The 25,064-nt window shown below is 44.4% G+C and overlaps 1 protein-coding gene, 1 non-coding gene and 1 pseudogene across 2 annotated transcripts; 2 read left to right on the top strand and 1 right to left on the bottom strand.

Moving 5' to 3' along the window:
- Positions 1-915: 915 nt before the first annotated feature.
- Gzmbl3 (Granzyme B-like 3) lies at positions 916-3,148 on the top strand. The gene is made up of 4 exons (NM_001329880.2): positions 916-1,058; positions 1,429-1,564; positions 1,690-1,950; positions 2,690-3,148. The coding sequence occupies exons 1-4, from the start codon at positions 955-957 to the stop codon at positions 2,831-2,833; spliced, it is 645 nt and encodes a 214-aa protein (NP_001316809.2). The 5' UTR covers positions 916-954; the 3' UTR covers positions 2,834-3,148.
- A 6,744-nt stretch (positions 3,149-9,892) lies between these two features.
- On the bottom strand, positions 9,893-10,021 carry LOC134478785 (small nucleolar RNA SNORA17). The gene has a single exon (XR_015639199.1). It is a non-coding gene; the product is annotated as a small nucleolar RNA SNORA17 (small nucleolar RNA).
- A 4,841-nt stretch (positions 10,022-14,862) lies between these two features.
- On the top strand, positions 14,863-24,690 carry Gzmc-ps3 (granzyme C, pseudogene 3; annotated as a pseudogene).
- Positions 24,691-25,064: the final 374 nt, after the last annotated feature.

The raw sequence follows: 25,064 nt of genomic DNA, 5'->3' as shown, positions 1-25,064 counted from the left end.
TTTATACTAAATAAATATATTTCTTTCTCTGCACATTAAGTAAGAATAGCCACATAGAATTCTCAAGACACTAAGAAGAAGTTGGGGAAGAATTCTCTAGACACTAAGAGGACGTTGGGGAAGCAGCTGGGTCTGTAATGTGGTTTCCATGTAAACAAGAGGACCTAAAGTCCATTCCCGGAGCCCATATGATAAAGTTGGTTGTGCTGACAACACTTACAATCCAAGCTCTGAGAGAAAGAGGCAGATACCTGAGGTTCTCTGGCCAGCCAGTTTAGCATAATCATCAAGCTAAGTGAGAGACCATGCCTAAAAAGAAAAACAAGGCAGACAGAATGTGAGAACGATCCCAAGGTTCACCTCTGTGCGCGCTCACACACACACACACACACACACACACACACACACACACACACACACACACACAACTTGAATAGCTATTGTTGAGTTTTAACAGCCTGGCTTTTTATATGTTGCACTATGTCAGCAATTTAATGATCTGATTGTCCTTTGGGGAACCAGATTCTCGCCATCCTTAGTTCACAGGTTTGCATCAGACAATGTCATCTTTCCCAAAGAAGTAGGAATGACTGAGTGATTCAATATTCAGCCAGTGATTCCCCTCTCAGAGCCTGCAGCCATATCTATTTCTTTGTCAGTAATGGTCAGATGCAGGGTTTTCATAAGAAAGGGCTTTGCCACATGGAACATTTGAAGCTATGGTGCTAAATAGGTTGACAGGTGCTTGGTAGTCCTGTCTGTTCCTGCCTTGTCCAACACTCTTCCATGGCTCTCCAAAAACTGTAATGGATGCTCGTGATTACCCTCTCTAGATGGTCATGCTTGGTCCTGGGATAAAAGATGAGCCCAAAGGCACATCTGTCCCGATGGTCTCAGCACTGTGGCATCAAAAACATCGGGGGACATGAAGCCGATCCCCACTCTCGACCCTACATGGCCTATCTTCAGTACAAGAATGAGGATTCTCGGGATACAATATGTGGTGGTTTCCTTATACGAGAGGACTTTGTGCTGACTGCTGCTCACTGTTCAGGGAGGTAAGGAACAGCAAAGCCCATGCCCTACTGGGAAGATTCCATGGAGGCTCTGCCTTCATCCTAAGCAGCTTGAGATGAGAGGAGGCCCAGCAAGTCTCATGAGGGAGAAACAGTCTCGCACCAGTCACCGATAAGGAATCAAACACATTTCAACCAAGGTTCACATTGAAATATGAGCCGAACTATGCAATTTGGGTTCTTAGGGATGACTGGCCCCTGAGCACCTCTAATGCAGCAACTCGTGCTTCAGATTACCCCTTAACTCCCCGCAGCTGGAGCCCCACCCTGCAGAGCTGCCTGTCCTTCACACCTCCTGGGCTGCCTCCTCTCTGACTCCACATCTCTTATCTCCACTCTGCTCTCTTTGCAGCAAAATAAATGTCACATTGGGGGCCCACAACATCAAAGAACGGGAGAAGACGCAGCAAGTCATCCCTGTGGTGAAAATCATTCCACACCCAGCGTATAATGCTAAGACAATCTCCAATGACATCATGCTATTAAAGGTGAGACATTACCCCATCCCTCCACAGACTGTCTCTCCTGCTCCCAACTCTCTCAATCCATCCTGGCCTTCAGGGTGTCTCAGCTCAGCAGGTCATGAGCTGCACTCTTGCTTCTTCTCCAACAGCTGAAGAGTAAGGCCAAGAGGACGAGCACTGTGAAGCCTCTCAATCTGCCCAGAAGCAACTTCAAAGTGAAGCCAGGAGATGTGTGCTATGTGGCTGGTTGGGGAAAGCTGGGCCCAATGGGCAAATTCCCAGACACACTGCAAGAGGTTGAGCTAACAGTACAGGAGGATCAGGAGTGTGAGACTTACTTAAAAAATGCTTACGACAAAGCCAATCAGATATGTGCGGGAGACCCAAAGATCAAACGTGCTTCCTTTCAGGTAAGTTTGGTTTCAGTCCCCTCTGGGCTCAGTGGGAGGGGAAAAGGAATAGAGACCTAGAGTCCCAAACATCAAGGGACTCCTTTACCCCTTGGCTATGCTCTGTTTCTCTGGGAACAGCAGGAACCAATAACTAAGTAGGCCCCAGAGCTGACTAAGAGGCTCTGCTGAAGGTAGCTTGTATAAAAGGAGGTGTTTGCGGGGCTGGGGATTTAGCTCAGTGGTAGAGCGCTTACCTAGGAAGCGCAAGGCCCTGGGTTCGGTCCCCAGCTCCGAAAAAAAGAACCAAAAAAAAAAAAAAAGGAGGTGTTTGCAACAGAACGCCTCTCTTCAGGGCCAGGCTTTAGAGAACTGAGCTCCCTGAGTGTGTCCTAAACAAGGCCAGGTGTCTCCTCTGAGCAAACACACACGTTGTATTTGGGCTTCCCCTCCATGCTCCATCAGGCCCACTCACTGTCTCCATGTCCTTAAACAACAGCCTGAGGACAAGAGTCCCACACACCCTCATAGAGAGGATCACAGACCCAGGGAAAGGGCAGAGGCTGGCCTCAGGAGGGAGGTGCAGCTCTAACCATATCCACAGTCAGAACTGGGAAGGCCAGGGGCCCCGGGCCTGCCCTCTGACCTCCCACAAACAGAGAAAACAAATCATGCTTCTCTGTGAGGAGCCTTGGCATCAGAGGGAGGTTGGGACTACAGTGAACAATATCTCAGTACCCTGTGCCCCCTCAATTCACAGGGGGCCTCTGGAGGGCCTCTTGTGTGTAAAAAAGTGGCCGCAGGCATCGTCTCCTATGGACGTAAAGATGGTTCAACTCCACGGGCATTCACCAAAGTCTCGACTTTCCTATCCTGGATAGAGGAAACTATGAAAAAGAGCTAACTACAAGATGCAATGCGGATCATTTCCTGACTAACCACCTTCCCTATAGCTGAGTCCAGGATTGCTCTAGGATAGATGGCAGCAACTGAATAAAGCACTTTTTTCTGACTGGAAAGACTGGTTTTATGTCCATTCACAGGGATCAACCCTGTCCTTGGCAGATGAATGGAATACTTCTTCCGCCACAAGGCTGTGACAACCCAGCTGACATCTGGTAGTTCACCCTCTCTACAAGAGAAGAAGAATGTTTGATTGACCCAAACATGTACTACTTCCCCTCAAAGACCTTAGAACGTTATTTAATGCAAGTCATCATTAACAACTACCTACAGTATTTTCACACAGTTTGATCCAAGTCACTGGTGTGTTCTTTGGAACAGAGCAAGAAGTGATAGAATTCCTTTTGATTCTCTGTGCTATTTTTCCCCAATAGAAGACTTTTATGTTTTATAAAGCTAATTTCCTTATCAAATGAAACCTTTAAAATTTTATATTAATTGCTCATTTTCAAGGTACAACCTGATCTTTTATGTAAATGATGTAAAATGATTAAAGAAAACTAATTAACATGTCCACTAATTTAAATACTTTTTATTTTTGAATGGAGTACATAAATTTTTATGATAAAAGTTATGAAACGTACAAGGCATTATTTTTTTTCTTTTTTTCTCCATCTTTATTAACTTGGGTATTTCTTATTTACATTTTGATTGATAATCAAACCCCTAGTCTCTCCCCCCTTCTATATGGTTGTTCCCCTCCCCACCCTCCCCCCATTACCATCCTCCCCCCAACAATGACCTTCAATGGGGGTTCAGTCTTGGCAGGGCCAAGGGCTTCCCCTTCCACTGGTGCCCTTACTAGGCTATTCATTGCTACCTATGAGGTTGGAGCCCAGGGTCAGTCCATCTATAGTCTTTGGGTAGTGGCTTAGTCCCTGAAAGCTCTGTTTGGTTGGCATTGTTGTTCATATGGGGTCTCGAGCTCCTTCAAGTTCTTTCCATCCTTTCTCTGATTCCTTCAATGGGGGTCCCGATCTCAGTTCAGTAGTTTGCTGCTGGCATTTGCCTATGTATTTGCTATATTCTGGGTATGTATCCCAGGAGAGATCTACATCCGGTTCCTGTCAGCCTGCACTTCTTTGCTTCATCCATCTTATGTAGTTTGGTGGCTGTATATGTATGGGCCACATGTGGGGAAGGCTCTGAATGGGTGTTCCTTCTGCCTCTGTTTTAATCTTTGCCTCCCTATTCCCTCCCAAGGGTATTCTTATTTCCCTTTTAAAGAAGGAGTGAAGCATTCGCATTTTGGTCATCCTTCTTGTGTTTCATGCGTTCTGTGCATCTAGGGTAATTCAAGCATTTGGGCTAATATCCACTTATCAATAAGTGCATACTATGTGTGTTTTTCTGTGATTGGGTTACCTCACTCAGGATGATATTTTCCAGTTCCATTCATTTGCCTATGAATCTTTTCCCAGACTGCTCCTCAGTTCCTGTGTCCAGAGGTCTCCAGGCAGGTTCCTGTTGGGCCAGGAATGTGAGCAGAAGTGGTGATCTCCCCTGAGATCTCAGTATTGTCTGTACTTCTGACAGCCCAGCTCTCTCTCCCACAGGAGGGTACAGAGAGCTGTGGGATCAGGTCAGCTCCAGGCACAGGCAGAAATTGGAAGGGTCCTGTTTCAGACTGCTCCTTGATTCCTGTGTCCTGAGGGCTCCAGGCAGGTCCCTCAGAGCAGATGTGGTAGTCTTTCTTCTGCTCTCAGGTGTGTAAGCATTCCTGACTGGCTTTCACCTGTGGGTGCAGGCAGAAACCGGAAGAGTCCTGTCCCAGACTGCTCCTCAGTTCCTGTGTCTAGAGTTCTCCAGGAGTGTTCTTCTTGTGCCATGAATCTGAGCAGAAGTTCTCTTCTTCCCTGAGATCTCAAGATTGTACACATTTCTGAGAGTCCAGCTCTTTCCCCCACAGGATTTGGGATTTACATTTTTAAACACAAGTGAGATCATGCATTATTTTTTCTAGTATGCTGGCTTATTTGACTTAGGATTGTATCTCTGTGTGAAGTGTTTCATTGTAAAGGATAGAATTTTATCATCTTAATGTCTGGATAATGAGCTAAAGAGATGGCTGAACAGTTTAGAGCATGTGTTGCTCTAATAGAGGAGTCTGGTTCAATTCTCAGAATCCACAGGATGTCTCACAACCATCTTAACTCCAATGTCCAAGGCAACACACACACACACACACACACACACACACACACACACACACACACACACACACACACAGCATGTACAAATATTTCCACACATACATAAATACAATTTTCAAGTTTAATTTCTGGATAATGCATATCTTACATATGAACCCCATTGTCTCTACACTCCCATTCACTGATGGACATGAGTCAACTTCTAGCTGTTTGGGAATAATGTTACCAAAAGCATGGGAGTACAGTTGTAGGGGACCGGGAGAACATACCCAGACACTAAGTTCTCAATACAAAGGAGACTTATCCAGGAGGGACAAGCAGGTTTAGGGCCAGGGAGGTAGATGCTTTTGTACTGGACAAAGGTAGCACTAGGTGTTTCTACAAAAGTGGTTTTTAAGGGAAGTCCGGGGGCTGGGGATTTAGCTCAGTGGTAGAACGATTACCTAGGAAGCGCAAGGCCCTGGGTTTGGTCCCCAGTTCTGAAAAAAAGAACCAAAAAATAAAAAATAAAAAAAAGGGAAGTCCGTACTAGGGTTAGTTGGTAGCTTCTGATGGGATTGCTTAGCTAGTGTAATTAAACAACCAAATTTTGATTGGTAGACCTTGGTGTTTAGTCTCAGGAATGAGTCACTGGCCAAATAAAGGAATAGACATTGAGGGCTAGCTTTAGGAATGCAATCTAACAGTTTAGCAAGGGAGAAGTGATGGGGGTGGGCAATACATTCCAGCACCATGTTTGGTATGGTTGGCCTGTTAGAGAGCCACTCACTTCTGCCCTTTCGTTTTATTATTGGGATGTTGGGCATCAGGTAACTGGCTATTGTTTTCTGTTTGCTCTCTATTGACATTGGGGTGTCATTGTTAGGGACCTAAGTGTTGCAGTAAATATTAAAAATACCCACAAACTCTCATTAACCATCATTATCAAGTCTTATGGCATTTGCAGGGCACATTCATCTCAGTGGCGGCTGGTTCGAGTGTGGCACCACGCCCCACTACCCCCAGGTACTCTGTGGCCTCGACGGTCTCTCTGCCCCCATTGCTAGCTGCCCTCTCCTGGCTGTCTCTCTGCCAGCTTGGAACTCTCTTGTCCCAGCAACCCTGTAAAATCAGGACTCTAGAGGTCCCATCAGTAGTTGGTCCCCCACCCCCACCCACCCTGTGGCTCTATGATCTGCTCTGGTCCCAGTGGATGCTGTCCTGTCTTGGATCCCTGCTGCAGACTATGCCCACACTTCCAGCAAACACCTTTGGGTCGCCGGGGTGGGTACCCTCTTGCAGCTCTCTGCCACTGCTCTGTTTATATTCCCAGCATCCACCCCCTAAAGACTAAAGTATCAACTCCTAGCTAACTCATTCAAGTCAAAACTTCAGATGCTTGTAATTTAGCGATCAGATTTAATCAGTAAATTCAAACCCCACAAAACATCTGCACAATAAACTCAGAGCTAATTGATAGTGACATGAAGTACCCACCTAAATAAGACAGATTGTCCTATAAAAATCCATTTCTTAAGTTAAAAACATTCATAACTCTCTGTAGCCACCTAAAGACACATGGATTTGGGTCGTCCTTTTCTGCCTTCATTTTGGTTCTTCTTTTCTCCTCTCTCTCCCCTTACCAAAACTCTGTTCCCGCCCTACCTTCTCACTTTCCAATCCTAGGCCCTGCCCCATTCTTTGCCAGCCCTCACCTACATAAAGACAACGATCCAACCCAAGGAAGCTGGAATGGTGGTCAAGACCAGGGAGTCTATGCTGTGTGATTTGATGCCAGGCTCTGTGGGACCATATTGGTCTAGTTGCTTTGGAGTTGTCTGGAATGCAGATTCTGAGGGAGCCTTGGGAACTCTGAGTTGCTGGGGTATTTTACAATTGATTTGAAACCTGTTGGGATCTATAGATTAGGAAAAGAAAGCACAGTTAAGGAATTTAGGGGAAATAATAAAAACCTTGGTTCTTTGTTAATTTCATGTCATGCATTGCACTGTCAGGAGCCATTTAGGAGAAGCTAAGGCTAGCAGGTAGCCTTCCTGAAGGTGGCCTACCATTTTAGCAGATTTCTTAAAGATCAACATAAAGATGAACTTTAATGAATTAATGTTGTTTAGATGAGTTAATGGTTTTATAGAACTTCTGATTTGATTCAAACAATTTTAGGAAGAAAAATTTAAAGTTTAATTTTATTTTTTACTCATTCACTTTATACCCTACTCACTGCCCCCTCCTCGTCACCCTCTCCTAGAATCCTCCCCAATCCTTCCTCATCCTCTCCTCTGAGCAGATGGGGGTCCCAAAGAATTGTCTGGCACTTCAAGTCTCTGCTAGGTTAGGGGCTTAAGAAGAAAGCTTTAAGAGATGGTCTTAGTTGTTTTGCTAGAAAGATGTACAAAAAAAGTAGAATCAAGACTAAAATGTGCCCTCTCCTCATAATAGTAAGTAAAGGCTGCATAATAAGAAATACAATGAGCTTTCATAATTACACTAAAAAGACAAATAAGTTTGGGAAAATTTGTGTTCAAGGAAAACATTTAGGTCCAAGGATATAGCTACAGTTGTGCACTGTAAGTCAACGCCATGTACAAAATGTTGCTTTGAACTTATAAGGAGTATATTAGAATGAAACACTGCTTTGAACTTAATATCAACATCTAGCTGTAAATCCCAATATATGTAACATTTTACCTTTGGGGAAATCCTCTAAATAACTTTTTATCTAAGAGTGTATAAAAAGTCCAAGGAAAAGAAATAAAGTTGTTGGTTAAGTAGTTTTGCTTGGGTAGCTCTGCCTTATCCATCCATCCATCCATCCATCCATCCATCCATCCATCCATCCATCCATCCATCCCTCCAAATGTATATGTCTGTCTATATATACATGTGTAGGTACTCATGCATATATAAGCACGCATGAATATTTGTGGAGCAAATGAGACAGGTGGTTGGGCCCAACAAAAATGTGAATGTGTTAATGTGTAAGTGAGAATGTAAATGAAAATGTATATATGAATGCATATGTGTCTGTCCTCTTCATATTGACTATAAAACACATCTTAATTCTTTTCCTTTCCTTTTTCTCTGGTTCACAGAGTTTACCAGCCATTCCAGTGAAGGGCTTCTGGCTGCCTGGCCCTAGATGGTAACAATACTGATAAATCCTTTATCTAACCACCCACTGTTAGCAACAAGTGTCAGTAAATCCAGAAGTCTGCAGCTTCTGGCTGCAGAGTAACTTAAAGTCAAGATAGTTATATGTTATTATAGAAAGCAATTCAACTGTTGCCCCCAGCTTCAGAGAGGACCCAGCCTTGGGCTGGCCTCAGGCAATGCACCTTCCCCTCCCCTTAATTCCCACCTTCCACCTTTGCAACCTCTGCTGCTCAACAGAGAAAAATATCTCATTGTGGACTCAGTAGTGTGCTGCAGTGTGTCCTACAGTGTACCCTTTTGTACAGCTCTTTGCTTGCAAGCGTTCATTGCAATGACTCATTGGTCTGGTATGAAGCCTCTGGTTTCTGCTACTCTATTAATACTGGAATCTCACTGGGACTTCTCTCAGATAGTCTGTTCCTGCCCTGCATCATGGAGATCCTATAGTTTTAGATTTGTAGGACAGCCTCTTCATGTACTCAGGCAGTTCATTGATGTTGGGACAGGTCAATTTAAAGCCCTGAATCTGGGCCTGAGAGGCATCTGAGATGGTCAGCCTGCTGGCTCTCAGCTTTCATGTCCTTCAGTCCAGCTCACTTGCAAACCCTGCAATCAGGGGCAGCTTTACCCTTCTGCCCAGGTGAGGTACAGGGTCTGCTCAGGGTGCTGCCAATGAGGGATATGGCCAGCTCTTTGGTCTGCCATAAATGGGAGGGTTAAGGGAGAGGAAAACGTGTCTCTCCCTCACCAGCACCACTGTCCAGCAGCCAAAAGGCAGAGCCAGCTTGTCTGTACTCAAGCCCTGGGGTTGGCTCTCCTGCAACCTTATATCCAGGCCTAGCTCTCCTGTGCTGCCCAGGTGAAGTACAGGGCCTGCTTTCCAGAGTTCTGTAGCAGTTTAGGGGTTAAGGAGGGCTACCACTCCTACTCTAATGACCCCAGAGCTGATTCTTGCAAATGCCACAAATAGTGAGGGGTGAGTCAGAACAAAGGTATCCTTCATTCATTCATGTCACCACAGAAAAATGAGTGATAGAGCCAGATCTTCCATGCTTGCATTCTCAGGGCCAGATCCCTCACAACTCCTCTAATTGTGTGCAGCTCAGCTCTCCTGAGTACTGCAGCAGGAGGGTGAGGTCTGCTCTCCTGCTCTCATGCCTCTAGGGCCAGTTCTCCCATCATGCCCAGGTGAGGGGTGGGACCAGCTCTGCACAGTCTTCAGACAACGAAATATCCCTGGGTAGCAGCCCAGACCAAGGACATCCACCTGGCCTTTGATGGTAACAGAACCCTCCTACTGCAGGGCCATGGACCCAGATGTGCCCCTCAGTGGCAACACAGGCTCTGTGCTCATCAGGTGGCATCACCACCTATCTACAACAGGCTGTTTCTCACTACCTTGGGTCTTCAGTTCTGCTTTTCTTCATTGTGCTCACATCTTTCTGTTTCTCTTTTCTTTCATTTCTCCACTACTTATTTGATTTTCTTAGTAGTGCCCATGGTCTCTGAGTGCCTGGGGTCATCCAGGAGTAGTCTCAGGAGTGCTGTGCCCTGCTCATGCATTATGGTGCCACACATGGGTCATCTGCCCTCTTCTAGGCCTGTATGTTGCCAGACTGTTGTTCATGTCAGGCTAATTCTCTGTCTGGACCCTTGGTGCTGTACTGGGGGTGGTCTTAGGCTTCCTTTCTGTAGGGAATGTTACATTAATCATTTAGATATTCATAGGTCAGAACACTGAGTGTGGACATAGTCTCTCTCCTCTCTGCCACCTACTGATGTACATGTGAAAGAGCAGCCACATCTACAATGACTCTAAGGGCAGCAAGCAGAAACCTTTTAAAAAATCTTTGGTGTACATATGAAATTTCCACACCCATGGTCCTGGTAGTTAGGGGGAGAAGACCACGAAAAGGGAGAGAGATCCCGTGCTCAAAAATAGGTGGGGAAATTTTAGGCTGTTGATTGACAGAAGTCAATTTGGAGTTCATTTGATCTGTAGGAGGTAGATTAAGTCCACTTATGAGAATTCTTAGATTTATAAAAAGAGATAAAATTGTACCATTTTTTGTAATCTTACTGAAATATATATTGTAGAAAGAGCAGTGGATTTATATCTTTGTGTTAAAGTAAAGTCAAACAATAGCATAGACAGAGAGAAAGGAATCTTAAACACCTTTTTATTTATTTCAGATTCATAAATAAACCCTCACAACTTACTTAAGCTTCCACATCCTTAGACCTTAAAACACTACCTTACACCATCTTACAGACTCTCGCGGGTTAGCTTTTATATTCTCAGATCTTTACACTTACATTTCATACCTTAGAACATTGTTTTAGGTTTTATAACTTCAAGCCTTTATAAGTTAGTGAGTAGGAATACGAGGGCATCATATAGTGGAGGTGGTATTATTTTGCTGACATACATTGCAGGTTTGAGTTAGGTTCTTATCTAATGGGGTGAGAGTCAGATGGTTTTGAGGAAAGGAGAAAACTGGTTTAGTATTAGAGTGAAATATTTGATGTAAGTAGAGGGTTGTGTCCTGTGTTGAAAGACGGTTATATATGTTGTTTTCTGGGTTATGTAGTAGGGTGGTCCAGAGAGAAGTGTGATGAATTGTAAGGGATAAAAAGGCAGCTTGACAGGCTGTCGTGTTGGTGTGATTATTGCCTTTACTGATGATGGAGGGGTCTGCCTCATGTGCCTTGCAATGAACCCAGACAATTTGAGAAAACAAAAGTAAGACCTTGATGAGTATATAAAGAGTTAGTAATTGAGTGGTCTTTTGTGTTTGAAGTCCTTGTTTCTTCCAGATGGTCAAGTGTGTTAAGTCAAATATATATGGAGTCTGTGTACTCCATCAATAATGTACGTTTGGCAATTTGGAAGACTCTGGTGAAGGCTATTAATAATTGATAGTGTGTGGGGGTGAAGGAGGCCACCTTGATGATAGCATAATCTGGAACCACTGTGTATCCTGCAACATTGTGGCCTCTTGGGAGAAGAGAGGGGCATATGTATAAAGAGTATAAGAAGAAGTTGCTAGAGGAGCCTCTTTATGTGAGAGGGATGAGGGAGGAGATCGTTGGGAGTCTCTGGATAGGAGTGAACAGGGTCTGGGAAATATTGTGGTAAAGGGAAAACACGGAGGAATTGCATTAGGACAGGAAAGCAATGAGGGTAATGAGTTTTTGATAAGAGAAGTTTGGATGGATAGAATCTAAGGGAGGAACGTTTGGAGTCCTTTGTAAGTTAGAGAGAGAGAGAGAGAGAGAGAGAGAGAGAGAGAGAGAGAGAGAGGAGAATACACTGTGAGGGGGAATCCCAGTTAGTTTGTTTGATTTAGAGATGAGCAGAGATTTGTGGCAAGAGCCCTCAGGCAGGGATGCCACCCTAGAATGACGTTTCTTAGATTCTGAAGAGGTAAGTTACAGGGGTAAACGCAAGTACTAGAAAGTGTTCCAAGACTTACGGGCTTTGCTCTTTGGAAGTGTAAACATGGAAAGCTGTGCATAGATTTGGAGGCTGAGGGCCAGGGTTGAAAAGAGATTTTGTATGTTTGTTTAAGGAATTGCTTGTTAAGAAAGGTTCATGCAGAAGCAACTTAGTATAGTGGATGTAGAAGTGAGTATCCAGAGACCCATGAACAGAGGAAATTGATCCGCCCCTCCCATGAAAAGCTGTTCACATTTTGTTGAGGGCAGAAATAGGCAAGGGGATTTTCAGTTAAGTGTTTATGGGTTGGAGTGAGAGAAATTCCAAGATAGGTGACTGTAGGAGAGGAGAGTTTAGCTTTGGAACCCCTGGAACTGAGGAAAGTAATGAGTGAGGCAGTATTGGCTGTCTGAGAGGGAAAGACTACAAAGGAGAAGCTATTGACATATTGTAGCAGGCAGGAGAATATCCACATACTAAAGCAGGCAGGAGGTCATCCACATACTGTAGCAGGCAGGAGGGAAAAGAGGGAAATAGACCAGTACCTTAGTGATTGCCTGGCCAGAAAAGGAGGGACTGTGTCTGAATCTTGGGGAAAAGACAATCTAGGTTGTTGGGCTTGGTAATTATGTGAATCTGTCCAAGTAAAGGCAAAAAAATGATATCAAGTATGAACATCTAGGGATATTGAAGGGCGAAAACACCTTTAAGGTCTAGGATTAAGAAGTGAGTAGGGTTTCCAGTGGTCATGGAAAATATAATGTAAGGTGGATAGGGACACAGGGAGTATTGATGAAGCAGAGGCCTTGAATAAGTGGAAGGTTCACTTAGGCTTTTGACTGACCATGGAAGTACTGTAGGTGAAGAGGTAGGATGGAGAATCCATTTAGTTAAAAGATATTAAATGATGAGTTGGAGGCCTCTGAGACTGGTGAAGTGTAAGGGGCATTGGAATTTGGAGATGTAGGCAGAAGGGTCTTTGCACAGAATATCAAAAAAGCATATGAACAGAGAAGAAGGTCTGAGTGGGAATTAGACGGGCATAAGAGGGGCATGAGAGGGGGTGATTGTGTAATCAAATAATCAAAATACATTGAAAACATGTATAAAGTTGTCAAAGAATTTCATAAGGTTCACAGGAGAAGATCATCTCCCATGTCAAAAACTCTTAAGGAGTGACTGGGCTGACTCTGGTGACATCATTCTCACTCAGTAGGATGGCCAAGCTGAGGAAACTCTGGCAGCAATATCAAGTTACTTACCACAAAACAAACAAAATCTGGAATAGACTTCACAATGAAAACTTAGTTGCCACTTTAATTTTCCAGTGTATTTAACTACTCATTTCATCTTTAAGGTTAAATTCAACTTGCCATGAATGTTCCATGTGAAGAAGGAATTATGGTGAGCTCAAATTAAACCCAATTAAATATACACATATCAACCCAGCAGAATGGAGTTTTGTGAACAGTGGTGTAGCCTTGCTTTGACACTTAACATGAGAATTTAAAATCATATTTCAAGATGTCCAGAAATATTGTCATGTATTTTCATAAGTCCGTTTTTGGTCCGTCAAATGGGATGCATAGAACTATAATCCTTCATTCAAATTAAAAGTATTTTTATCATGTCCCTTCATGACTTTTATGGGGCTTTTATGGGTCTTTTTCAGGCACAGATGCTCATACACTAGCATCACACTGTATGCATACTACCACTTTTCACAGCACATACAGTTGTGAGCAACTAGTCTCAAGAACTGAGCACAAGGGACTGCACACAGGGCTCAGAAGTCTTAACAGTATATGCCGCATTTTTGGACGGCCATGTTGATAGCTCATCACCGCTTGTAACTTCAGCTCCTCTGGCTTAAAAATTTACTAAGATCAGAGCTATGTCCATCAAGCCATAGAGTGAAACATTTGTTTTTTAAAGCAACATAGAATATCCACCCTGATCTTTTTGTCCTCCTTTGTTAGTATGATAAAAGCAAACCAAAATAAATGTTGTTACTTACAGGTTTTCAGATAACACATACATGGACCCTGCTCGATGGTTTTAAAAGATTCTTTCCAAATGGCCTCTCATATAATTAAGATTATTTTATTCTGTAGGCTTTTGTTGCTTATCTGTGTGTGCACATATTGTATCAGTTGTACACAGTCCCTTTCAGGGTAAATAATCAATATTCATTAGAGCTTGTGTAGCAGTGTGCATCCCCAAACAGTAGCCATTCAGTGTGGAGCAGAGAAGCCAAAGTGTTGTGTTACATATCCATGGACCAGATGACTAATTTTTAGGCAATTGATACTTTTAATTGAATAAACACTAAAGACTTTAACCCATAACTAAGACAAAACAGCCTTTCTTGGTCCCAAAATATAAGAGGAGAAAGTTCAAAAGTATCTGAAATCTATGAAGCAATGTGATAAGAAAGCAGGATCTGGTAGCTTTGACATTTTCTGGATGTACACACACACACACACACACACACACACACACACACACACAATTAACTATGTATGACAGTAACACATGATCATGGTATATGAGGCAAACATTTGCCTTTAAATTTTTCTCTTGTGACTTCCTAGCAGTTGTCTAGTTGTAACTCTTCCTAGGAGAGTCAGAGTTAACATTAATTCATGAGAATGTTCAAAGAGATTGTTCTACAGTATGATCAATAGTCCCAAATATTAATAAGATGTTTTGCATTGCAGCATGAACTCTCATTAAGCGCTTTTACTGTGTGTTTAACAGTGAGTAAGAGCAGTATTATAACTGCTGTGAAGATAAATTGTGTGTCAGTATTCTTTTGAGAAAGAAAGAAAGACAGAAATACAGAAAGAGAACAAGGAAAAAAGAAAAAAACAGAGAACAAGCGAAATCTTACCAGAATGTAAAAGGGTGTAAGAGTTAGAAAAGGACCCACTTGTGTCTCCATCCAGTCACGATGGACATCCTGAGGTCTCAGACATACTTATCCACACCCTCCAACCTTGTACATTTTTGGTCTTTATCCCAGATTAGCACATAGGAGGTCAATGTGGTGACAGCATCATTTTTAACCAAACCACAAAACTTCCTTAAGTAATATGATGCTGATCAGAAGCGGATGTGCATAGGTTTAAAATGCCTGTGAGATCCCTGAGCCCACACATCGTTCATCTCCATCCAAAGGCTGTGTCTGCTCTGCCCTCCTCCAATTTGAACAGCCTTGCTGGGAAGATGCCACCAGTCCTGATACTCCTGACCCTATTTCTGTCTCTTGGAGCCGGAGCAGGTGAGTGAACACCCCTATCCCGGACGTGCCACTCCACAACAACCTCTGCTGCCTTTCTGTCCAGCAGTGGTCAGGGATTGTCCTGACACTGAACCCAAGAGATTTCTGAACGTTAGGTTCCATACCAAACCAGACTTGGAAATCTGACACTGGCTTGATTTCCAACAAGGTCTGAAGAATGGAGATGCTTTCAGAAAACTTAGTAGGCACTAGTTCTCCTGCTTTTTCCCATCACCTGGAGACTGGATCATCCTTAGAAAGAGATGTGGCAGAGAATGCAAAGATACAAAAATGTACATCATTAACTTGACTTCAGACTAGGGAAAGGGGAGCTTTAACGAGATTTAATATTCAGCCATAATTATTTGATGTGCAATGAATCCAGTCTTCAAAAGCCTAGGGGAACTGCAGACTCCATTTTCAATCACCCACCCCCCAGCCCCCAGATATACCCTCCTGACCCCAAATATTACTCCCAGACACCAAATATTCTAGGCTTTTCTTTCAGAGGAGATCATAGGAGGCAATGAGGACAGTCCGCATTCCCGCCCCTACATGGCATATTTTGAGTTTCTCAATGATAATGAGAAGAAGACATTCTGCTGAGGCTTCCTGGTGAGAGACAACTTCATGCTGACAGCTGCTCACTGCAGAGGAAGGTGAGGAGAAGCAGCCAGCCCAAATTTTCTCAGACACTCACAGGAGCTTCTGTGCTCTATTGTAGAAGCTCCCTGTGAGTTCACACTAGAACGCAGGATTGTGAAAACTGATGTCTGACAAGAGGCACATTTGAGGTAAAAGAGTGAGAGGTTACAGCAAGCAGTAAGCTTTGTGGGGAGTGGGTGTGATGGCAATCCCAAGATGGCACCCGGGACTGCTGCCAAGTCTTATGACTATCACCTGACTTCCTCATACGCCCAAAAGTAAGCCACGCCCATTGTGAGAGCTGCACAGGCACACCATGACACAAGATCAGGCCATTTGTCGTGGACCTATGAACTGAGACTATGTAGACTGGACTGATGGGGTGTGTTTATGGGTTATTATTAGGGAGTGTGCTTGAGCATAAGAGATTGCTCCTTGCATGCAGAAAGAAAGGTTCCTGAATAAACTGCTTTGAGAAGAACGTCGTGGTGTCACTCCTTTCTGCGGGATGGAGATGGAGACGTCTAGTGGTGGCCCGTAAGGGGACATTCATTCAGAACTCATTGCAGTCAGGGTGGCTAGCCAGTAAGTTCCCAGGTAAGTGGGATGAGCTAAGCTCTCGGGTTGAGACTATAAGGTTCCCAGTTTTGTGACAAGTTGCACCAAGCGCAATGGGGAACTCGACCTCCGCTCAGACAGTTCACCAGGCCCTCAAGGATTTGTCGAAAGTTAAAGGAATTGGGCTAAAGAAAGACATAGTGGAGAATTTTATAAAAGCAGTGGACCAAGTTGCTTCATGGTTTTCTGTAACAGGATACCTGACAATGCCCAGTTAGGAAAAATTAGGGAAAGACTTGAGGTTTGCCAAGGAGCATGGTGTTTTACTAAAAAGAGTAATGCCAGTATGGAAATTAGTGAAAAATTGCATGGGAGATGAGGAAAGATGTGGTGCAGAGCTAAAAAAGGGCAATGCGGCGATAAGTCAGGTTAGAGAGGAACACTCCCAAAAATCGGAGACTGAGGGAACTTCTAGTGAGGGAGATATGTCGGAAGACGATCTGGAGAGCATTGCAGACAGCTTAGAGAAAGTAAAGCTGAAGGTAGAGCCATCAGCTCCGGGGCCGCCTCATCCACCACTGTACAATCCGGGCGGGGTAAAGGGACGTAATCTACACCCAGAAACCTGGAGGGAACTGCGAGCCCAATGCTTCCCTGTATTTCAGAATGCGCAGGGCAATCACACACATGAGCCGCTAGATTGGAAGATTGTCTAAAGAGTGGCCGAAGGAGTTCACGCATACGGTGTTACCGCTGCTTATGTAGTGGCACAGTTAGAATCCTTACATCGCTTTTGTATGACTCCTAGCGATTGGCAGAATCTGACTCGTGCCTGTCTGACATCAGGCCAGTATTTGGAGTGGAAGGCATACTTTATTGAGTTTGCCACCAAGCAGGCTCTGGTCAACGCTCGTAACAGCAACAAGTTTGGGATCAGGACATATTGCTAGGACAAGGGAGATTTGCGGCAGCTCAGATCAATTATCCTCTTCAAGTATATGAACAAATTAACACCATAGGGATTAGGGCATGGAAATCCCTTCCTAGTAGAGGAGAGGTGAGCGGAAACTTGACTAAGATCATCCAGGGACCCAACGAGCCCTTTGCAGATTACGGAGCTCATATGGTGGAGGCGGGAGGCCAGGTCCTTGGGAATCCTGATACTCCCATGCCACTGTTGAAACAGCTTATCTTTGAGCATTGTACCAAAGAGAGCAGACAAGCTATTACTCCATATAAGGGAAAAGGCTTAGAGGTGTGGATGAAGCTCTGCAGGGACTTGGGGGGGGCTTTTTCTAATTCAGGGTCGGCTGCTGCCATCATGCAGATGTCCCAAGGACAGAATGGCCAAAAGAATAATAACTGCTTTAAATGTGGGCAGCCTGGCCATATGAGGCACCAATGCCCACAGCTAAAAGGAACAGGGGGTCAATGGCCTAAGATGCCTGGACTATGCCCCAAATGCAGAAAAGGTAATCACTGGGCCAATGAGTGCCGCTCGGTTAAGGACATTCACGGGCAGCCACTTAATACCGGTGCCCAGCCAAAAACCTTAAGGAGGGGCCCCCAACCTCAGGGCCTGCAAATATATGGGGCAGTATTGGAAGGATGGCCCAACCTGAATCCTCCGATGCAATGGGGCCGCCCCAGAGAGCAACAAAAGGAAGTGCAGGACTTGACCTCAGTTCCACCACCAGACTCATATTAACTCCCTGAATGGGAACTCAATTAGTGGATACAGATTTTAAGGGCCCTTTCCCTACTGATACAGTGGGATTGATTTTAGGAAGAAGCTCTGTTACCATGCAAGGGTTAATATTTCATCCCGGGGTGATTGATCTGGATTTTACCGGGCAGGTTAAAATAATGGTGTCTTTCCCTAGAGGCATCATTGCTATATCTCCTGGTGATAGGATAGCTCAATTGCTCCTTTTACCTAGCTATCACTCTAAATTTCCTGCTAAAGATTTGGCATAAGGGAGTAAGGGCTTTGGCTCAACCGGGGTCTCTAACATCTTTTGTTCCTTGGACCTTGACACCGGCCACTGTTAAAACTGTCTATTGAAGGGAAATCCATATCTGGCCTCCTAGATACTGGTGCTAATCATAGTATCATCAGCATCAAGGATTGGCCCACTGGGTGGCCAAGATAACAGTCAGAGCAAACACTGAGAGGACTAGGATATGCTTAAATGCCGGAAATGAGCTCTTGTATCCTACATTGGAAGGATGACGAGGGACATTCTGGTGAGTTTCAACCATATTTATTGGCCATTCCAGTGTCTTTTTGTGGTAGTAACCTGATGAAAGAAATGGGCTTTATTTTAACTAATGAAGGGTGCTAAAGCACGCAGGCCCAGGGTATGATGATGGGAATGGGCTATGTATCTGGAAATGGGCTAGGTTGCTCTTTACAGGGCAACGCCTCCCCTGTGATGGTCTGCAAAAAGACTGATCGTGGCGGCCTGGGTTTTTCATAGGGGCCACTGAGGGAGCTTTACCCATTACATGGAAAACTGAGGATCCGGTGTGGGTTCCTCAGTGGCCACTTCCCTCAGAAAAGTTGAATGCTGCCCAGGAATTGGTACAAGAACAGCTAGAATTGGGCCATATACGCCCTTCTACTTCCCCCTGGAATACTCCTATATTTGTTATAAAGAAAAAATCAGGGAAATGGAGACTTTTACATGACTTGAGAGAAATAAATAGACAAATGGTTTTGATGGGCTCGGTACAGAGAGGGCTGCCATTGCCATCTGCTTTGCCCAAAAATTGACCTATAATAGTTTTAGATATTAAAGATTGTTTTTTCTCAATTATTTTGCATCAGAATGATATGTTTAGGTTTGCCTTCACTGTTCCTTCTCAAAATCATGAAGAGCATGATAAAAGTTTTGAGTGGATGGTTCTGCCACAGGGTATGGCAAATAGTCCTATTATGTGTCAACTATATGTTGATACAACCTTAAAAGAGGTTAGACAGAGGCCTCCTAAGGTGAAATGTTATTATTACATGGATGACATCCTTACTGCAGCTCCCAGAGAGGAGTTGCTTGATGAGGCATATAGCTGTGTGGTTGCACAGTTAAGGGAAAAGAACTTAGTTGGGGCCCCAGAAAAGGTTCAAAAGGACCTGGTAGTAAATTACTTAGGGACAAAAATAACTACAAACTCGGTGTCCCCTCAAAAGATCCACATTTGCACTGATAAATTATGTACATTAAATGATTTTCAAAAATTATTGGGAGACATTCAGTGGATCTGCCCTTTTTTGTCTTTAACCAATAAAGAACTACAGGCACTATATGACCTCTTACCAGGTGATACCGATTTGAATTCTCCAAGATGCCTTAATGATGCTGCCAGAGTGGCTTTGAGTTTGGTGGAGCAGGGCATTCAAGTTGCTGCTTTAAATCACCGAGATGACTCACAGCCTATTGCATTGTGTATCCTGCCAACAGAATTACAGCCAACGAGGGTCTTATGGCAAGGGGATCCCTTGCTCTGGATACATCCAAAGATATCCCCAGCCAAAACACTTGTTCATTATCCCACCTCAGTGGCTCAGTTAGCCTTGCTTGGCATAAAGCAATGTATACAGTACTTTGGCATCCCACCAAAGGATTTGATAATTCCCTATAATATAAAGCAGCTGGAAGTGTTGTCAGCCTCAATAGATGATTGGGCTATTGCGAGGTGCAGTTTTCAAGGTAACATTGATAATCATTTTCCCAAGGATCCAATATTGCAATTGATTACAGCTCATCCTGTGATTTTCCTCATATTACTTCTAAACATCCCTTAATGGATGCTCTGCTCATCTTTACAGATGGTTCCAAGACGGGTTGTGGAGCATATGTAGTTGCAGAAGCAGCACTACTTACTATACAATTTCCCCCTGCATCAACCCAAATTATTGAGTTACAAATTGTGATTAAGGTGTTTGAATTATTTCCAGGCCCCTTTAATTTGATCTCTGATAGCCAATATGTTGTTAATATGTTACAATGTTTGGAGGTGGTGAGCAAAGTTAATTTAAAACCTACCATTGGAAAATTGGTTCTAGCATTACAAGACTTAATTTTGTATAGGTCTTCACCTTTTTTTGTACAACATATTCATGCTCATACCAGGTTGCCTGATCCCCTAGCTGAGGGGAATGATATTGTAGATAAAGCCTCCAAGGCATGCATGGCCTTTTTCATTGCTTCACCCGTTGCATTGGCTTGAGATTTTCATTCACATTTTCATGTTAATTCAAAGACTTTGCCATCCCGCTCTAATATTTCTCGAGCAAAGGCAAGAGATATTGTAAAAATGTGCCAAACTTGTGCCCTAGTATTGCCTCAGACTGGAGTGGGGGTCAATCCACATGGGTTGCGCCCTCTACACCTATGGCAAATGGATGTTACCCATTTTCCTTAATTTGGAAAATTAAAATATCTTCATGTATCCATAGATACCGCTTCGGGAATCATTTTTGCCTCTCTACATACAGGAGAGAAGGCACATCACGTGATCGCACATTGCTTTGAAGCTTGGGGTGCCTGGGGCCAGCCTAAAGAATTAAAGACTGATAATGGACCGGCTTGTACTTCTGCCTCTTTTGTGTCTTTTTGTAAAATGATAGGTGTTCGATTGACCCATGGATTACCCTATAACCCTCAGGGTCAGGGTATTATTGAACGAGCCCATCGCACCCTAAAAGAATATTTAATTAAACAAAAGGGGGAGAATTACCTCTGCAGGCTCCACCCCTAGGGAAAGATTAGCCATTGCTCTCTTTACCTTGAATTTTTTAAATGAAGATAAGCAGGGTCAGGTTGCAGCTGAGCGTCACGTCAACCCTGATGCTTCTTCAAAAGGCCTGGTCATGTGGAAGGACGTCCTAACTGGTACTTGGCAGGGCCCTGATCCAGTGTTGATTTGGGCACGGGTGTCTGTTTGTGTGTTTCCCCAGAATCATTGGCAGCCGTTGTGGGTCCCGGAGAGGCTGACTAGAGTGGTCCAAGATGAATGGAAGGAGGATACTATGGATGTTCCTAGGGTTGCTGATGCTTCCAGCAGTGATGGATGAAGACCTATGCTGGGGACTTTTATCTGTATTTCCCAAACCCCTGCCATTGATGCATTCAGCACAAGTGTTTCCCCAGTTTTTCTCTTCTAATGCTTCGTTACAGTTACCCTTTTTGCCATGGGATGGAGAAATAGCTCCTGTCAATGATTTATTGCAGCTTCAGGTGAAGGGATTGCTATGCTTTCAGATGATTCAAAAATATTTCTCAGAATAGTGATTGCATTCAAATGTATAATCAATCACCTGCATGGTTGGACATGCCTATCGATAGTTCTACCAAAGCTAATGCCACATGGATTCGAGGGGTGTGGCCTGCCAGTTTTTCAAAAGGCAATGATACCATACCTTCCTAACCTAGATGGGCTCCCTTTTGCAAGGGAACCCGTGAGTCACTTCCACCATGGACTGGGTGTCAGGCTAGAAGGGCAGCATGGGCTGTAAAGAAGTATTTTACCTTTTCTCCTTATATTAGCACAGCCCATAATGGCTCATTTTCGGGATATAATTGGACCTATCAGAATCCTGCTCAGGCAGTAGCTAGTAATCCTTTCAATGTGTGGTTGTTGTGTGGAGTGAATGGTAGATGCACAGATATCTCTCCTCTGCGCATGTTAGTGGGAGGGGGTTGGGGTAATGTAAGCTTTCATTGGAATGGATCTATAGGGTTTGAAACCTCTGTTTCTCAACTTGCTTATGGGCTACGCCTGTCTGTATGTGGCCTCTTTTTGTGTTTATTGTCTATAATGGGAGTTATTATGATAAAGTTGTTAATTGTAGTAGTGGTAGTTGTTTCTATAGTATTTGTTGGAATGCATCTGCATTTTCTTTAGCTGTTGTGTCATTTGTACCCTGGCCTGTTCATGCTTCTTCTGGTATGACTTTGTTTAGGCAAAAAAGGGATTTTGGCATCACTGAAGCCATTGTTTCTGCTATAGCAATCTCGGCCGCCTCAGCCACAGCTGTGGTCATATCCCTTACCTCAGTAGTACAGACTGCTGCCGCTGTGAATAGTTTATCCGCAGGTGTTGCAGAAGCTTTGGATTTATTGCACAACTCATCTCAGTATATTACAAGAAATTGGTCTCAACATTTTGATGGACTTGTTCGGGAGCTTAGATGATCCATCGTCCATATCAACTCCACCTGTGTGGATGTGTCTTAAGCTGGAGGACTGGCCAATTGGATCACCACAGCTGCCTCTCGGCTATAAGAATGGGCAGGACTCACTGGACTCGCCCTGTGCCTGATTCTTATGAGCGTACTGGACTTTTGGTGCATTTGCCGTATGCGGTTTCATCAATATAGAACTCAAGCCCTAATGATTCAGGCTTTTGCAGCAGTGGAGACAGGACAGTCTCCTCATGTGTGGCTTGGCATGCTAGAGAAGTAGTCAATGATGGGTAAGACTCCCTGGGTGTGTCAACAACCTAAGACAGGGATCAAACCTAAGCTGTTTGTCTCCCGATGAAGTGTAAGGGGCATTGCTGCAGGGGGCAACCTACGACAGGCATTCTCTGTGCCAAAAACATAAAGAAGGGGAGATGTGGGGAGCGGGTGTGGCGGCAATCCCAAGATGGTGCCTGGGACTGCCGCCAAGTCTTATGACTATCACCTGACTTCCTCATACACCCAAAAGTAAGCCACACCCATCGTGAGAGCTGTGCAGGTGCACCATGACACAAGATCAGGTCATTTGGCGTGGACATATGAACTGAGACTACGTAGACTGGACTGGTGGGGCATGGTTATGGGTTATTTATTAGGGAGTGTGCTTGGGGGTAAGGGATTTCTGCTTGCATGCAGAAAGAAAGGTTCCTGAATAAACTGCATTGAGAAGAACATCGTGGTGTCACTCCTTTCTGGAGACGACAATGCTTGAGTTGATCAATTACACTGGCAAAAGGAAAGCAGTGGTTGAGTTTGAAAGTTCACATTAGAAATTGATGGAAATCTCAGAATATTGCCTAGGTACAGGAGGGAGCCCCCAGGGATCTTTTGTTCTTGAGAATCAGAGAGCAGTAGGTCAAACCCTGAGGCCCTCCTGTGTCCTCAGGTCCCTGCAACTAGAATCTTACCCTGCCTATCTTGCCTTTTGCAGCTCCTGGACTGCATCAGCTCTGACTCTCCATCTCCTCTCCACATTCTTCACTATTCACAGATCAATGACAGTCACACTGGGGGCGCACGACATCAAGGCTAAAGAGAAGACACAGCAGATTATCCCTGTGGCAAACACCACTCCCCACCCTGCCAATAATCCCGATAAATGTTCCAATGACATCATGCTATTAAAGGTGAGACCTGCCATTCTCCCACCCCATACCTCCACACATCCTTCAGTCCTCACTCCTCATCCCAGCCCTGGTGACTGTGCTCTGCTTGGTGCAGGACTTCTCCCTGCCCTCCTTCTCTCATCTTACTTCTTCCCTCCTTCCATCCTGAGTTTCAATGTGACCCAGAGCACCAGCCTCTTGGTTGAGCTGCTTTCTTTTGTCTCTTTTCTATCAGCTGGTGAGAAGTGCCAAGAGGACTAGCAATGTGAGGCCTCTCAACCAGCCCAGGAGCAATGCCCATGTGAAGACAGGGGATGTGTGCTACATGGCTGGTTGGGGAAAGATAACCCCACAGGGGGAATTGCCAAACACACTGCGGGAGGTTGAGCTGACAGTACAGAAGGATCGGGTCTGTGCGTCCCAGTTCCAAAGTACTTACATCAAAGCGAGTGAGATATGTGTGGGAGACTCAAAGTCCAAGGGAGCTTCCTTTGAGGTAAGTTGGATTGCCTTCAACTCTGGGCTCTGTTGGAGGGGAAAGGAATCTGGGGGCCTATAGAATCAAACATAAAGAGACTCACTGGCTATTATCTTTCTCTCTGGTAACAGCAGGAACCAGTAATGAACTAGGGTCCCAGAGCTAGCTTGCAGGGTTTGTTGAAGGTAGATTGTATAAAAGGATGTGTTTACAAAACAAAACTTGATTGAAGGCTCAGGCTTCAGAAAGCTGGACTCCTGAGTGTGTCATAACCATGGCCAGATGTCTCCTCTGAGCAGACCCATACTTTGTCTATGGGCTTCCCCTACACACTGTGAGTCTATGTCCTTAACAGCCTGGAGACGAGCCCCAAACACCTTCATAGAGAGTGGGATCAGAGACCTTGGAAAAAGGCAGGTGCTGGCCTCAGGAAAGAGTTGCAGCCCTAACCATATCCAGTCACAGCTGAGAAGGCCAGGGGCCTGGGCCTCCCCTTTGACCTCCCACAAGCAGAAATTAAAAGCTATGCTTCTCTGGGAGGAGCCATAACATGAGAGAGGGTGAAAAAGTGCTTACTGTGTGCCCCCTCAATTTATAGGAAGATTCTGGAGGGCCTCTTGTGTATAAAAAAGCAGCTGCAGGCATTGTCTCCTATGGGAAAACTGATGGATCAGCTCCACAGGTCTTCACGAGAGTTTTAAGCTTTTTATCCTGGATAAAGAAAACTATGAAAAACAGCTAATTACAAGATGCAACATGGATCATTTCCTGAGTAACCATCTTCCCTATAGCTGAGTCCAGGATTGCTGTAGGACAGGTAGCAACAACTGAATAAAGCACATTTTTTCTGACTGGAAAGACTGGTTCCATGTTCATTCACATGCACCAACTCTGTTAGGGTGGCCAACAGCACATTTTTACGTTCTACTTGCCCCATCTCCATACATACATTTATTGAAAGCTCAGCAACTCCAATGTTCATCTCATTTTTTATTTTCCTAGTCTCTCCAGTACCTGCCCTTCTGACAGGTCTAAAGTGAGCACCATCAAGAAAAAAGTTGGGTGTCTCCTGTCTTGGGGCTCAGGGTCGCCTCCTAGCTCCTCTGTGTCAAATGG

Source organism: Rattus norvegicus, chromosome 15 (assembly GCF_021556685.1).
Source record: "Rattus norvegicus strain SHRSP/BbbUtx chromosome 15, alternate assembly SHRSP_T2T, whole genome shotgun sequence".
Classification (NCBI taxonomy): domain Eukaryota; kingdom Metazoa; phylum Chordata; class Mammalia; order Rodentia; family Muridae; genus Rattus; species Rattus norvegicus.
Note: the sequence above shows the minus strand (reverse complement) of the source record. Positions and strands in the feature narration are given on the sequence as shown.